This window comes from Oryza glaberrima, chromosome 6 (assembly GCF_000147395.1).
Source record: "Oryza glaberrima chromosome 6, OglaRS2, whole genome shotgun sequence".
In the NCBI taxonomy this organism is placed as follows: Eukaryota; Viridiplantae; Streptophyta; class Magnoliopsida; order Poales; family Poaceae; genus Oryza; species Oryza glaberrima.
The window spans coordinates 3,241,214-3,255,226 of record NC_068331.1 but is presented as its reverse complement, the minus strand read 5'-3'; the positions used below and the strand labels follow the sequence as shown (position 1 = coordinate 3,255,226).

General features: G+C 41.6%; 2 protein-coding genes and 1 non-coding gene across 3 annotated transcripts; 2 read left to right on the top strand and 1 right to left on the bottom strand.

Annotated features, from left to right (window-relative positions):
• The first annotated feature begins 169 nt into the window (after positions 1–169).
• Positions 170–4,555, top strand: LOC127776361 (uncharacterized). Its single transcript, XM_052302723.1, has 10 exons — positions 170–495; positions 1,087–1,223; positions 1,315–1,488; positions 2,124–2,360; positions 2,448–2,548; positions 2,640–2,712; positions 2,841–2,909; positions 3,001–3,108; positions 3,606–3,731; positions 3,960–4,555. The coding sequence occupies exons 1-10, from the start codon at positions 171–173 to the stop codon at positions 4,152–4,154; spliced, it is 1,545 nt and encodes a 514-aa protein (XP_052158683.1). The 5' UTR covers position 170; the 3' UTR covers positions 4,155–4,555.
• Positions 4,556–4,684: 129 nt separating this feature from the next.
• On the bottom strand, positions 4,685–13,263 carry LOC127776359 (subtilisin-like protease SBT6.1). Its single transcript, XM_052302722.1, has 10 exons — positions 12,599–13,263; positions 11,940–12,068; positions 11,445–11,597; positions 10,974–11,090; positions 10,035–10,219; positions 9,106–9,369; positions 7,827–8,910; positions 6,512–7,018; positions 5,602–5,662; positions 4,685–5,357 (listed from the first exon to the last, which is right to left on the bottom strand). The coding sequence occupies exons 1-10, from the start codon at positions 13,166–13,168 to the stop codon at positions 5,257–5,259; spliced, it is 3,171 nt and encodes a 1,056-aa protein (XP_052158682.1). The 5' UTR covers positions 13,169–13,263; the 3' UTR covers positions 4,685–5,256.
• A 356-nt stretch (positions 13,264–13,619) lies between these two features.
• On the top strand, positions 13,620–13,770 carry LOC127778194 (U4 spliceosomal RNA). Its single transcript, XR_008018460.1, has one exon. It is a non-coding gene; the product is annotated as a U4 spliceosomal RNA (small nuclear RNA).
• The last annotated feature ends 243 nt before the right edge of the window (positions 13,771–14,013 follow it).

The following is a 14,013-nucleotide window of genomic DNA, read 5'->3' as shown; positions in this document are numbered from 1 at the left end:
TTAAAAAAAAACACTTGTATAGTTATTTTTGTATTCCCAGCAAATACTTTTACTTTTCTCTGTACAATGAAATTAACAAGTACTTGTGCAGTTGTGCCTGTTCGTTCAAAAAATCACTGCTGATGAAGATTAGCAGAGGAGATTATAAACGCTAAGAACGTGGGCCCCATATGGCAGTGGCAGCAGTAGCAATCCGCTCCGCCTTTCCCACCGCCGCCTCCGCCGCCGCGCCCGCGCTGCGCCCAGCCTTCCTCGGCGTCGCCCGCGCCGCCGCGTCGTCCCGCCGCCGGCGGATCCTCCTGTCCGCGTGGCCGGTCGCGGCCATGTCGTCGTCGTCGTCGTCTTCGGCGGCGGCGGCGGCGCACAAGGCCGGGGCGTGGTACGCGGTGCCCGACCTCAGCCTCCGCGACCACCGGTTCGCCGTCCCGCTCGACCACTCCTCCCCCTCCCCGTCCTCCCCCACCATCACCGTCTTCGCCCGCGAGGTCGTCGCCGGTGAGTCTCGCCTCCCCACGGTCCCGCGCAATGCGCGCGCGCGCCCGCCTCTACTGCCCATCCAGCTGCGGTGCCCATATACCGAGCCACCGCGGGATCGATCGGTGGGCTCGGGAGGGCGCGGTGACTATAGGATAAGCGAATCCTTAGCATCAATTTGCGTTCTGTGCAGTTGTTGTGATCGGACTGATTGATAAGTTGGGATAAGTTGGTATCGAGATCATATATATTTGCTGGATCCAGATTAGAGTGTATATGTAGTTTGGGAGGTAGGAACATGCTTGATACATGCACACTGCACTGGTCGAACCATCAATTACGATTATTAATAAATGCTAGTTTGTCAAGAGAGCTTGCTTACTGTTAAATATAGAAAGTAATGCATTATGTTGTTATATTATTGTATAATAAATGGTGTGCAAAGTGTATGGCAAAATCAACATTTTGTTGATGAAGCGAATGCATGATGGAGTTAAGGCTAAGTGGATTGGTTGCGCTGTGGTTCAGTTTCATGTTGGGGGCAACTTAATTTCTTGCGAGGTAGCATGATCTGTAATGTTTAGGAAACTTATGTCAAGTGTATCCTTGCAGCTGGAAAAGAGGATTTGCCTTTGCCTTATTTGTTGTTTCTACAAGGCGGACCTGGATTTGAAAGTCCTCGTCCCACAGAAGCAAGTGGATGGATGAAGAAAGCATGTGAAGAATACCGTGTTGTGTTGCTAGATCAGGTAGAATCCAATATGCTCGGTAGATAATGTGTTTTCTCCTTCTTTGTTCACGTCTTGCCCTTGTTGCGCTGACATTGATTTGTATTTGCAGCGAGGAACAGGACTGTCAACACCGTTGACAACATCATCTCTTTCCCAAATAACATCTGCAGCAGAACAGGTGGAGTATTTGAAGCATTTCAGGGCAGATAGTATAGTTAAAGATGCAGAATTTATCCGCCTGCATCTTGTGCCAGATGCCAAGCCTTGGACGGTTTTAGGACAAGTATGATACCTAACTTATGTGATATCAATGCATATCTTAGATTAATGGTACATAATAATTCTTCAGCAAGCATCTATATTTATAGTGAAATTAATAATTGACTCACGTTTATTTGTGAAATAACGTTTTGAACATTTGCAAATTTACATGGATCACTCAAAGTAAAGACTGAGCTTTGAAGTTTGCAATTCTCCGTTGGCAAACTACTTTTGCCTCAGTGATGATGCTTTCCTCATTCAAGAAATATGGGCTTCATTTGAAATTTTCAGCCAATTTTATTATCCATACAAGGAAAACATACATATTAAACTGTACATTAACCTGTTCACAATTCACACTGGACTTGCAACTGCTAGCAAAACTAAAGAGCTAACAAAAAACATTGCTATGACTATTTGAGTTGGGGTGATGGTGTGTTCGAGTCTACACCCCTCCCCAACTCTAGAGGATCTTATGTGGCTGCATTTACATAACTGTGTTGGCGATATAACAGAGAAGGCCAAAAAAAGCCTTGTTTCACACAACTATTTCAGGATATTTTATGTTCAACTGTTCAACTGCTTGTTTATCTTTCATTCGATGATGGTCATCTAGCACCATATTAATTATGTTGTCTACTCTTTCTTCGACTACAGAGTTATGGTGGGTTTTGTGCTGTTACCTATTTGAGTTTTGCTCCAGAAGGCCTGAAATCTGTTCTTTTGACTGGGGGGCTTCCACCTCTAGGGAGTGCCTGTACTGCAGATACTGTGTACAGGGCCTGCTTTAAACAAGTTCAGCAGCAAAATGAGAAGTACTATGCGAGATATCCTCAAGATATACAAGTCATTCATGAGCTTGTAAGATATTTAAATGAATCTGAAGGTGGAGGAGTAAGTCATTCTTAAGTAAATACTTTTTGTGTTTCTTTTCTATGTGAATTTGGAAACTTGTATCTTGAGCATCATTTGTGTTTTCAGGTTTCTCTTCCATCAGGTGGCAGGTTAACTCCTAAGATGTTGCAGTGCCTTGGATTATCTGGTTTGGGCTCCGGTGGAGGATTTGAAAGGCTGCACTATCTGTAAGCAACACCTTTGGTTTTCTCATTCATGACTTGAAAAACAAGCACAATTTGCCCAATCTGGAATTTCTTTCTTTTTTGTATGGTACAGGTTCGAGAGGGTGTGGGACCCTATATTAGTCCCTGGTGCAAAAAAGACTATAAGTTATTACTTCCTGAAAGAGGTAAACTGTCCACCACGCATAAATCATAATGCTGGATTTTTAGATCTTTGCATTCCTATTGAAGCAATGTTCTCTATTGTTTGCACTAGGGATTCCAAGTAGTAATCTAACATTATAACTTTCTGCAGTTTGAGAGGTGGTTAGGTTTTGATCAAAATCCTCTTTATGCTCTCTTGCATGAGTCTATCTATTGTCAGGTACCTTTGGAGCCATATGTTAATCTGGTAGCATGAGAGCATCGTATTGTTTAGAACAATTGTTCAAGTCCTTTCTTATTGATGGATGCAGGGTTCTCCATCAAAATGGTCAGCTCACAAGATTGGCAGTGAGTGCGAAAGTTTGTTTGATCCTATCAAGGCTATAAAAGAAGGCAGACCTGTTTATTTTACTGGAGAGGTACACCCAGATCTTTTAGGAGAAGTACCAATTATGCAATTAATTACAGTTAAATGTTTCTTTACCAAATGAAATCTGATAGCGAAAGGTACATTTTGCAGGCTATTTCCAACTAATAGTCTATAGTTAGTCAGGTTTGACAGATTGACATTTTAAACTTTCAATTATCTGATAAAAACTTCGTCCGGCATTTTAAGAAAGTAAAACACTTTGTAAAGAGATTTTTCCAGCTTTAATGTTGCTCGACATTGTCCTTTTTAGAATGGATGGTGGTACTTTTTCCGGTAAGAAATTGTACTGGTTTAGCTACCACTGTGACCTTTGGACATACTGCATACATTTTTGGCAAATCATGCGAGAATAACTCAACAATGTCAAAGTCATTTTTCCTTAACTGATGCTACCTAGCAGCTTCCGAGTTGTTGTCCTTCGAGATATCATCGCTTCCTGAAGATTGTATACAGATTTCTAACATGTATTCCTTTCTCATTATGCAGATGGTATTTCCATGTATTTTTGATGAGATTCACGCCTTACGACCCTTGAAGGAGACTGCCCATATGTTAGCTCACAAAGAGGACTGGCCCCCACTGTATGATGTCAATGTGCTGAACAACAATAAGGTTCGTTCTTCTTGCTGAGAAAAAGCCATGAACTCCTCACCATCATCCTCTGTTAAGGAAGGCTAGTTTCAGGAAAATCTAGAGCTGAACCCATTTGCCTTTTCTTCATCAGTGGATGCACGGTTCTTGGTCATCTTTATACTAAAAGAACATCATATTTGCATATGCTACTTTCTGTCGGTACTCCTCAAACGCTTAACTGAGCAGGTTTACTTGCAAATTCTGCAGGTCCCGGTGGCTGCCGCCGTCTACTACGAGGACATGTACGTCAACTTCAACATCGCCAAGGAGACGGCCTCCCAGATCGCGGGCATCCGGCTCTGGATTACCAACGAGTACATGCACTCGGGCATCCGCGACGGCGGCTCGCACGTCTTCGACCACTTGATGGGTCTTCTCAACGGCAAGAAGCCTCTGTTTTAGCTCATTTCTTAGCTACCTTTTTGGAGTATCGAGTAAAGCTGTTCAGATATTGGTGGTACAAGTCTCCATTGCTTCCAGTAAAATAACAAAACTGGGATTCTTTTTCCCCAAAAAGAAACAAAACTGGCGTTCTTCCAGTAGTAGTAATAATAAAATTAACGTGTTAAATTGTGGTTTCCTTTGACCATGCTGTGACGCCGCGAAGACACTGATGTAACCATTCAATAATAAAATGAAGCATTCCTGTTATTGTATGTAGATGGGAAAAAGGTAACACTATTCATGGCAATACACAAGATAATTCTGGAATATGTGATGTAGCCGAAATTTCTTTGGCTCTGATGTAGCACAAATTTAATGTAGAGTTTGAGCGCGATAACTGGCGAACATTATTAGCTCTACTCTTACCCTAAACAAGAATGCGATTGTCTGCGCTCTTCTCGGTAAAAGAGAAACAAAAGATTGAAACCTCGCAACCCAAACAGAAAACGAGAAATTCCAAGGGCATATAATACTACTAGACAGGCAACTTCTGAAGAAATAACTTGAAAATGACTTGCTGGAGTAAGCCTTTTCCTCTTCTATACTTACAAGCAGCTCAAGTGCTCAACCTAACCGATCTACAGAGATGATTGAAACCCTTCACTTTCAGACATCCGGAGTAAAAAGGTACGACTACCAAAGAATGAAATAGTTAGCTCTAGTCCCTTCCTAAAGGAATTAGCTCAGTGATCGTGCGTCAAAATTAACGTATCATTACATTGGCAAAATTTTGACGAACTACAAACAACTTCATGTCAATACGCACCATCTGAAATTGAAGTCGAAATACCTCTCCATGCTGCTGCCGAACAGCTGAATCAGCTGCTTGCTCAGAAAAAAATATGAGCCATGTGCCTCCAGCCACGGTGCAAAAATTGTGCCTCAAGACAAGAGGCCTCCCGTTGAGAGCTGAAACAGGATCGGGAAATTCCGGTAGAACTCAAGCTCACCAGGTCCTGTTCACTCTGTTGTATAGGGAGCGAACTGTATATTCCCATGAAGGTTGCAATGCAAGTGCCGAAATTCCTATATTCATCCTGGCCCCCAACAGTGTGTCATGTTAGACCATACGGTCCATACTTGACAATCTAGCAGCTGTTGACCCCTTCTTTCGTCGTCGGCGCTTTTGTTGCACTCTGCAACTTAGGTACAACATAAGGCCTGTGTGTTGGGGCAAGGTACAAGATCAGAAATCAGATACATCGGCCAGACACACATTGACCAAACTTTGACACCATTGACTTATTCTTCAAAGTTTGAATAACAAAATGTGTCTATCATCAAAAGGTACTTTAAGCACAACTTGCATGTTTGTCAGTTTGCATAAATATTTCTAGAGAAAACGAATACCATATGTTTAAAACCAGAGGTAGTAGTCAAGATTCAATAAGTATTTGTTACTTACAGGCAGTAGCAGCAAAGCAAGGTACCATCCATTGGCTTGCCACTAGCATTCCTATGTCAATCTGCAAAATAATAGAATTGTTACCACAATAGTTAAATCCTATAGGAGCATATGAGAATATCTCCTAACAAAACCTAAAACCCAATTAAATGATAAGCTTTCCATCTACTCTATGTTCTAGAGAAAGAACATTAAACTTCCTCGCTATATATCATCTGACTTTTACATAGCAACGTAGATAACATTATTGTGGTTAAATGGGCTACCATTCACTACAGTGTTTCTCTAGTCTTACGGAGTAAGTCCTAATCATGTGGTTTCCGGTGTTCTTCAAATTGATCTATCGCACAAAACTAGCAACAGTTTCCTGGTTTTGTGCTCTAGCTTCTATGTAAAAGCAAGAGATGGAGCTTGATCATACTGTGCATTTCTCTAGAGTCTAGGCAAGATAGTAAACTGTACTTCCTCCGTTTCACAGTGCAAGACTTTCTAGCATTGTCCACATTCATATAGATGCTAATGAATCTAAATATATAATAATGTCTAGATTCATTAGCATCTATATGAATGTGGGCAATGCTAGAAAGTCTTACATTGTGAAACGGAGGGAGTACAAGGTATCAAATATGGTAGCTGCAGGCTGGAACAAGACATATGGTGGCCGTTCACAGCATATGGCCAGTAAACCATGAAAATTCTGTTTTATTAAGTTTATAGCATAATCATAGTTAGATTAACGCATGCAATAATATGCTAACCTTACTATTACTAAGTGTGTGCACAATTGTACAGCTTAAAGGGATCCAGAATTCTGAGAAAATGTAAGAAACTAGAGTTATTGCTTGATCAAGTGCAATATGCTAACTTAACAAATGCTAGCCACTACAAAGAGGAAGGCAAAACAGGATACCTCTTCGTGCCCGAGAAAACCAAAATAGTCCATTCTTTTGTCAAACTTAGAAGCTATTGGTGTTGAAATATTTCTTTGCAGACCAGCTTCATCTGGTGTGCTGTCAGAAGCTATTGGTGTTGAAATATTGTAAGCTTCACTTTTCTGGTACTCTGGCAACTTTCTTGTTGTGCCTGTTGGTTGGGTACCATAACCTTTCGTTCCCCAAACCTCAAATCGGGAATCCTGGTGACAGATCAATTCTTTGCCAATGACTGTTGAATATGTTGAGAAGTTCACATCTGGTCTACGTGACAGTTGATGGATGCTCTCAAAAACTGGAAATTTTAACTGAGCAGATTCTGAGAAAAGAACAGGATCTTTGATTCTATTGCCAGTGAACTCCACAAGTTTTCTCAAAAGCCAATAGCAGTTTGTTACCATGTGACTACTGTCAAGGCAATTTGAATCTCCATAGACTGCAACCCGACCTTTGCCTGCTTCCATCATTCCAAGAATAGAAGAGAGCTGCCAAGGAGAAGCAAATAAGCCTTACTATATCTATACAGCAAGTATTATATACTGTAAAATAAGGGCTATGATAAAATGGTGTGATCAAAACAAATATCAAATTATTACTCCCTCCATCCCAATATGTAGCAACCTAGGATGGGATTAGTCTCATCCTAGGTTGCTACATATTGGGACGGAGGGGGTATCTACCAGCACAATGAACTGGCCAGAACACTCATTAGTATCCTCCTTTTACTGAATTTAAGTCAGTATCTATGTCCATAAGAAAAAACAGTTCAGAGTATGGCACATGAGAAAATTCTGGTCATAGAAGGGTCCAAACTTCACAATTGGAAAGTTACATATTTTGCTTAATTGTAGCTTTTGATGGGCTCTCATAAATAAAAGTTAAGTTTTGGAATAACTGATTTTAGTAAGAATCTAACATTTGCAACTTATACGGCCAACAAAATCTTGCATGAAAGTTCAAGAGACTATTATTACAAGTTAAGCATGACCACCATCCATTGATTAGCTCAGAACTTGATATTCCTGAAAAAACCTGCCTACCAATCATAATACCATGTGCACAGAGCCACAGACTAGGAGGCACTGACACAAAGGCACCAAATCTAGGGAACAGTTTCATGAGAAATGACCAGACATGCCTCCATCAAATCGCATACTACAACTATTCAACCTATAGTGCATCATTAGGTTAGAGCTCAAGTAGAAATAGTGTAATGGCCACACCATCATTTTGAAAGAATGCATTTCAAGAAAATAGATAAATAATGTGAAATAGTGCGCAATAGATACTAACCTTGCTTTTATCTGGGCTGTTTTGTGTATCTGCGCTTCTTGAGTTATCCTGAGCAATTTTAGAGTTGTCCTGGAGTTGGAAGCTATGCAAAAAACCTCCTGCTGGGAATTGCACTATATCAGTCCCAGAAGCATAGTGGGTCTGCTCACCATTGATTGAGAAGTCACCACTTAGTACTTTGTCCCCAAAAGCAATACCAAATGGTGCCAAAAGTTCATTAAGTGCAGGAACATTTGCACCCCCAGTAATTGGAGTCCACCAACTGCGGGTATTTTCATCAAAGAATGTCATCTTAACCATTGTGTCGACATGATACCACTCAGCAAAAACAACAACGCCAAGCCCTTTGTGTACAACATCATCCTTAAGTTTCTGAATCTCCTCACTGAAGTACTCATCCTCAAGGTCAACCATAAGCAGTGTCCCATAATTGCTAGCATCAAAGCAGGTAAGTGGAGATCCAAGGGTCTCAATGTAGTATCCTGCATCTCTCAGCATGTTGAACAGTATATGAAAATTCGTGTGCAAGTGATCGCCATGCCAGTCAAGGATATCATTATGCACATTAAGTGAATCTCTTGGAACAAAACCAGATGGGTATTTGATGTTATGAAATTGGTCCCACAATATTCTTCTGGACCTAACAGGTGTTGGCACCACCTTGACCTTCAGGTAAAGAACACATGAACTACTTCGTGGACTGCTTTCCCCATGGGCTGCTGGGCTGTAAATTGACAACGTGACCTTGCCACTGATTATGCCTGAAAACTGAGATCCTTCATCTTTAACTTGTAAGTGCAGGGCAAGATAACCTGTCCAAGGCCATATGACATCTGAGTAGGTGAAGTGAACACTAAGAAGATTGCCGACATCCTCAGAGGGCTGCCATACAGGAGGATCCTTAACATAACCAATCACCCCCATCCCGTTCAGAATTGTAGCATTGAAGACCACTGGCATAGCTCCAGCATACAGAGGTTGGCGGCAAAAAGGCCAGAAATAGGGACAATCAGTGAAGTCAAGCATATTAGGAAAGATGCTTGCACGCGGTTGGTAACTTTTCAAGATTTCGTATGATTGCCAGCTGGAAAAAGACAACAATAAATGAGTATCTGTTTGAGCACACAATAGAAAGAAGGGCAAACCAAACAGGATATACTGCCTCTAAATTTTGAAGGACAAATCTTGCTGTTTGGAAAGGATGGGATACAAGAAGTATTGAATATCCAACTAATCATAGGCATACCAAAGAGTACATTAAAAGGGACAAGAAACTTACAGGTCAATCTTGCCAGCGCCCTGCTCATACATGTTTGGTCCTGAAAGCCTAGAAGCACCCTCTACAAGGGCTTGTTTCATTGTTGCAGGGTTAAGGATGGATTTCCGATGCTCCTCTGGTATAACACTAACAAGCAAGCATACTACACCAGCAACCACTGGGCTTGCAACACTGGTGCCTGAAAGGGTTTTACAACCTGTGCTGATCTTTGAACCCATTATATCACGACTATACGCAACAACATCAGGTTTAACACGGCCATACCTGCATTATTGAAACCACACCTTATGAGTAAGCCAATTCAAGGATCTGTGAAGCTAGCACAAGAGAAGATGGTACTATGGCATTGTAAAAAAATGATCATCGCTACCCCCCAAAATTGCCTCATCATTTCAAGTATTTACTACAGATGTTAATTAAATGCCTAAAGTCCAAGGGGCAGGAAATAGTTTCTTGCCATAAATTTAATATCACAAACAATCTGATTTTCAACTACAATAAAATTATCGAATATGATTTACAAAAGTTCTCAGGAGAAATTCCTGTAAAAAAGCTTTATGTGATACCAGCATCAGCAAGACGTAATTCTACTTGACCTGCTAGTATGTGATTAAAAAGAATCAGCATATGACCATCTTTTGTGTGCACTTCCAGTGCCAAGTTTGGTAAGCACAAACCTAGCAATGACCTTTATCAACATAATACATGAGGAAGTCGAATGTAAGTACTCCAAACTCCATCAAATTTTTTTAAGATAATATATACAAAACCACTGAACTAGGCTTACAGATTTTATGTACTGTACACTCTGTTCTAATGAAATGATACAAAGCTTTAGCTTTTCAAGCCTACAGGATCCAGATATCGGAAAAAAACAACAGTCAGTGACAGACTAAGAAAATAGTGTACTGGTAAGTTGAACAATGTACCCATGAGGAAGCTCCCAAGTAGTCATGCCTCGAGAGGAAAATGAAGCTATATGGTTATTGTAATCAATACCACCAACACCAATGACATCACTCTGATCAGCCGGGTTATTTAGCGTGCCATAAAGAGGGCCATCATTTCCAATAGCTGATACCATAATAATGTTATTTGCTGTGAGCTCCCAAACCTATAAAATATTCAGAAAATTACAAATTCTCACAAGATGTTCATAAATACATCCTAGAAATCCAATTTTTAATAATAAGGCAGCAGGAAAAGGCGTACATTGCTTCTCAAACTGATTTCTTTTTTACTCGGTAATAGAAAATAAATACAATCGCCCAAAGAACAGAGAGGACAAATTAAGTGAAATCAGCAATATGGGAGCAAAACATAAAGAATGTATTTGCCACTTACTCAAGTTAATAACCGCTAAAGCACAGGGGATACAAGGATAACCTTGAGTGGTGAACTAATTCAGACATTTCCACTGATTCAAACTCAAATTTCCTAACAAAATTACACGATAAACTAGTCCCGTGCATATATATTTCATAAAAATATGGATGGTCAATAAGATTAAGATAAGCTTAATTGCAAAATGATTAAACAGAATTATGAACTTGAATATTTTTCATTTTCCTACTATTTTACATTTCCCTTTTTATTTCCAGTACATTTTTCTTTATTTGTGCTGGCCAGATCTAGCCACCAGGAGGCAACAAACATGAGATGTCTGTTATTCTTTCTTATGTGCCCATCAACTCCGAAGGCTACTTCAACCCTGATAATACCACCTTTCTAAATCTGTGTAAGGGTAATGGATTGGAGGTTTTGCTGCAAAGTGTAACGACTTCTACTTTTAAACAAAATCAAATTCTAATGCAGTACAGATAGGAACATGAATGAGGGAAATGAAGAAAGTTATCCTCCTGCTCTACCTTTTCCACAAAGGGGAGATCCAGATAATCAGGTCCACCAATACTCAAATTCAGTACATCCATACCAGTTGCAATTGCATAATTAAATGCATCCAAGAACCACGACGTGTAGGATATCTGCACTGAGAACAAGATAGAATTCTCAAAATCTTACCAGCGGTGTGTTCTAACAACAGTTAGGTGTATATGCTTTCCAACGCGTAAATAAAAATTAACTGCGCAAAACACATCGTGTATAAAAGGCATCTGAGAGATTTTAAACTGTATTATGCTCATATATAGAAAGAACAGCACTCGTATGCTTCTAAATTCTATGTTCTAGAAGTTCAAAAGTTACAGGTGGATTTCCATAATTTTGGGAAACACTTATTCCATTTGCAATATCAAAGGTTAAAGAATGAATTAAATTGATAGGGAAAGAAAATCTGGTTTTTGTGCTTCATAGTTCATGTATAGCAGCCAAGTCCATACCTGAGCATCTGTGAACACTCGAAATGCATATATCTCAGTGTCAGGTGCAAATCCAGGGCATTCTGCATCTTGACCAGCAATAACTCCAGCTACAAATGTTCCATGCCCAAGGTTATCATTTAGTGTGTCTTCGTTTGTCCAATTAGTGCGCTCCTACAAAAATTAGTTTCTTAAGAAGTGTGATGGGGATAACAAACAACGAGGAGGCAAGGAGAGGCAACATTAAGATAATAATACATGTTTATCATTGTGTTCTTGCCTTGCAATACTAGGAACAGTAGTTGTACTTTTAAGGAATCCCAATTACAGTATGGATGGCAATTTGACAATAATTGATACAACATCTGAGACCAGGACGGAAACACCATAAAGAATATGAAGTTGTATATAATGCATGTTTCGTTTTCCCCTCCAAACTAATGTTCTTTTTCCTTTGTATGCATGTGTATTTGACCATAACCACAGGCAGTGATATTTACTAGCATCACATTATACCTTAATATTACGGAAGTGTGGATGATCTGCTCGAATACCAGTGTCAAAAATGGCCATCTTGACTTTCCTACCAGTGAAACCTCTCCCCCATAGTCGTTCAGCTCCAAAAAGAGATGTTACTTGTGATCTCTGTAAAAGGACACTTGTTATTACCTTGTCATGCTAAAACATGACAGCAAGCATACAGCCTGATAACTTCACATGGACAGAACTGTTGACATGGATGTATATGTTGTACCATCAGGTTCTTATGGAAATGTCTTGGCATATTGTATCCACTGTGTAGTGTCATGCTATAATTTTAAGCAGATTAGCAGATTATACACTAATACACTACACAGTACATTAATTTCCAGATCTGGTTTGTATGAATAAGGCTCATATTTTGAACCCATATTCACTAACTACCTCTGAGTAATACATGGATACCTTCACCTGAATACCAATGTTTTTTTTTCTTTTTCAGTTTCCCACAAGTTCGCCATCGAAACATATATATAGTGATCTACAATACAATTCATAGGTATAATCCTTCTCGGAGATAGATGTAAAGAACTTAATACTTTCTGTTTCAATTGCATGTAATCATTATTGACACGAAAATGGAAAAAAATTATCACGCGGAGATGCTTCTATTCTGAGTAGCAGAAGAAGTCTACCTGCACGAGAAGCTTCCGCCTCCAACCAGCAGAAGAGGAATTATTACTGTCAGTGCTGCACCCGACCTCCCTATCTCCCCCTCCCTCCTCCCCCTCGAACGACATGGCTGTGAACAGCTTCCCCTGCTGCCGCGGCCGATCCGCAGACAGGACGCCCCTGGAGTAGCTTGCATCGGCGTGCACGTCCCGGACACGGCCGAGCGCACTGACGGCGTCGACGACAGCCGCGCGGCACGCGTCGCGGATCTCGAGCACGGCGAAGTCGGTGGGGAACGCGGCGGCGGGGTTCCGCCGCTCCACCCACCGCCACGACGCGGCGGGGGGAGGCCGCGCGGCCCCGCGGAGGCCGTCCTCCAGGTACTCCCGGTGCTCGTCGGCGGGCCGGTACTCGACGAACCGCACCACGTACTTCGCCGCGGGCGGGTCTAGGGTTTCTCCCCCACCCCCACCCGCACCACCGCCACCGCCGCCGCCGCCGCCGCCGGACGGGGAATCGGACGGCAGGATGGGGAGCGCGAGGAGGAGGAACGGGATGAGCGCGGCGTACGCGAGCCGCCTCTCCGGCGCCATCCGAGAGATCAAGCCGCCGCGCCGCGCGGCGGAGATCGGCCGCGCCCCCGCCCGTTTTGCCTCGCCGGAAACGAGAAAGAGAGAAGCAAAACGTAATTAACTCGACTACCACTACTATACTTCGAGTGTTACGGCGAGAGAAAATCACTCGCTAGTGGGGTCAGCGTTTTTACCTCGCAGTTAATGATCGCTTTTTCACCGAGATTGTCCTAAAATTATTTACAGGAGGTAATAATTCCTTGATTAGTCCTAATTTGGGCCTGGTGGAAACGCAGGTGGAAGCCCACAAGGAGAAAGCGAGGCCCATGGAGAAGGGACGAAAAGCCCAGGGCCCAGGCAAGTTGAGGCGGTTCGTGTTTCCATGTTTGGTTTAGTACCACCTCGGCTGTCGAGGGAGATGTGCGGGAGGTCTGCGGGTATAAAGAGGGGAGGGGGGCAATCGTTTGAAGGCATCTTTGCGCTTGGGGCAATGACGCAGCTTATGAGGTTATACCGAGGCGCGTCAATTGCTGGTTGAAAACTATTTCCAAACCCCCTCTTTGGCCCACCCGGGCCACTGAGAATTTCTGGAAGGGCTCTTTCTCTTCGGAGAGAGTAAAGCCCTACAATTCAAATTAAATTTTTACTTTCTTTACTGTTGAAAGTAATTTTTTCCTAATTTTTGTTCTCCTTTTGTTCGTTCACGTTGCGCAACGTTTTATGTTTGTGAATAGTTATTATTTTAAGTTAGTTTAGGGAGACGTTCATGTATGTTTGTGAATAGTTATTATTTAAACTTAGTTTAGGGAGACATTGTTGCATTTATCCATAGATTTGAACTTAGGATAACTTAAAACATGATCTCT

Excerpts from the sequence above, each read along its gene's own strand:
- LOC127776359 (XM_052302722.1), bottom strand. The coding sequence starts at position 13,168 with ATGGCGCCGGAGAGGCGGCTCGCGTACGCCGCGCTCATCCCGTTCCTC. Across the intron at positions 9,370-10,034 it reads ACTTGGGAGCTTCCTCATGG|GTATGGCCGTGTTAAACCTG; the intron begins GTACATTGTTCA and ends TCAATAATGCAG. Across the intron at positions 7,019-7,826 it reads ACAGCCCAGATAAAAGCAAG|CTCTCTTCTATTCTTGGAAT; the intron begins GTTAGTATCTAT and ends TCTCCTTGGCAG.
- LOC127776361 (XM_052302723.1), top strand. The coding sequence starts at position 171 with ATGGCAGTGGCAGCAGTAGCAATCCGCTCCGCCTTTCCCACCGCCGCC. Across the intron at positions 1,224-1,314 it reads GTGTTGTGTTGCTAGATCAG|CGAGGAACAGGACTGTCAAC; the intron begins GTAGAATCCAAT and ends TTGTATTTGCAG. Across the intron at positions 3,732-3,959 it reads ATGTGCTGAACAACAATAAG|GTCCCGGTGGCTGCCGCCGT; the intron begins GTTCGTTCTTCT and ends CAAATTCTGCAG.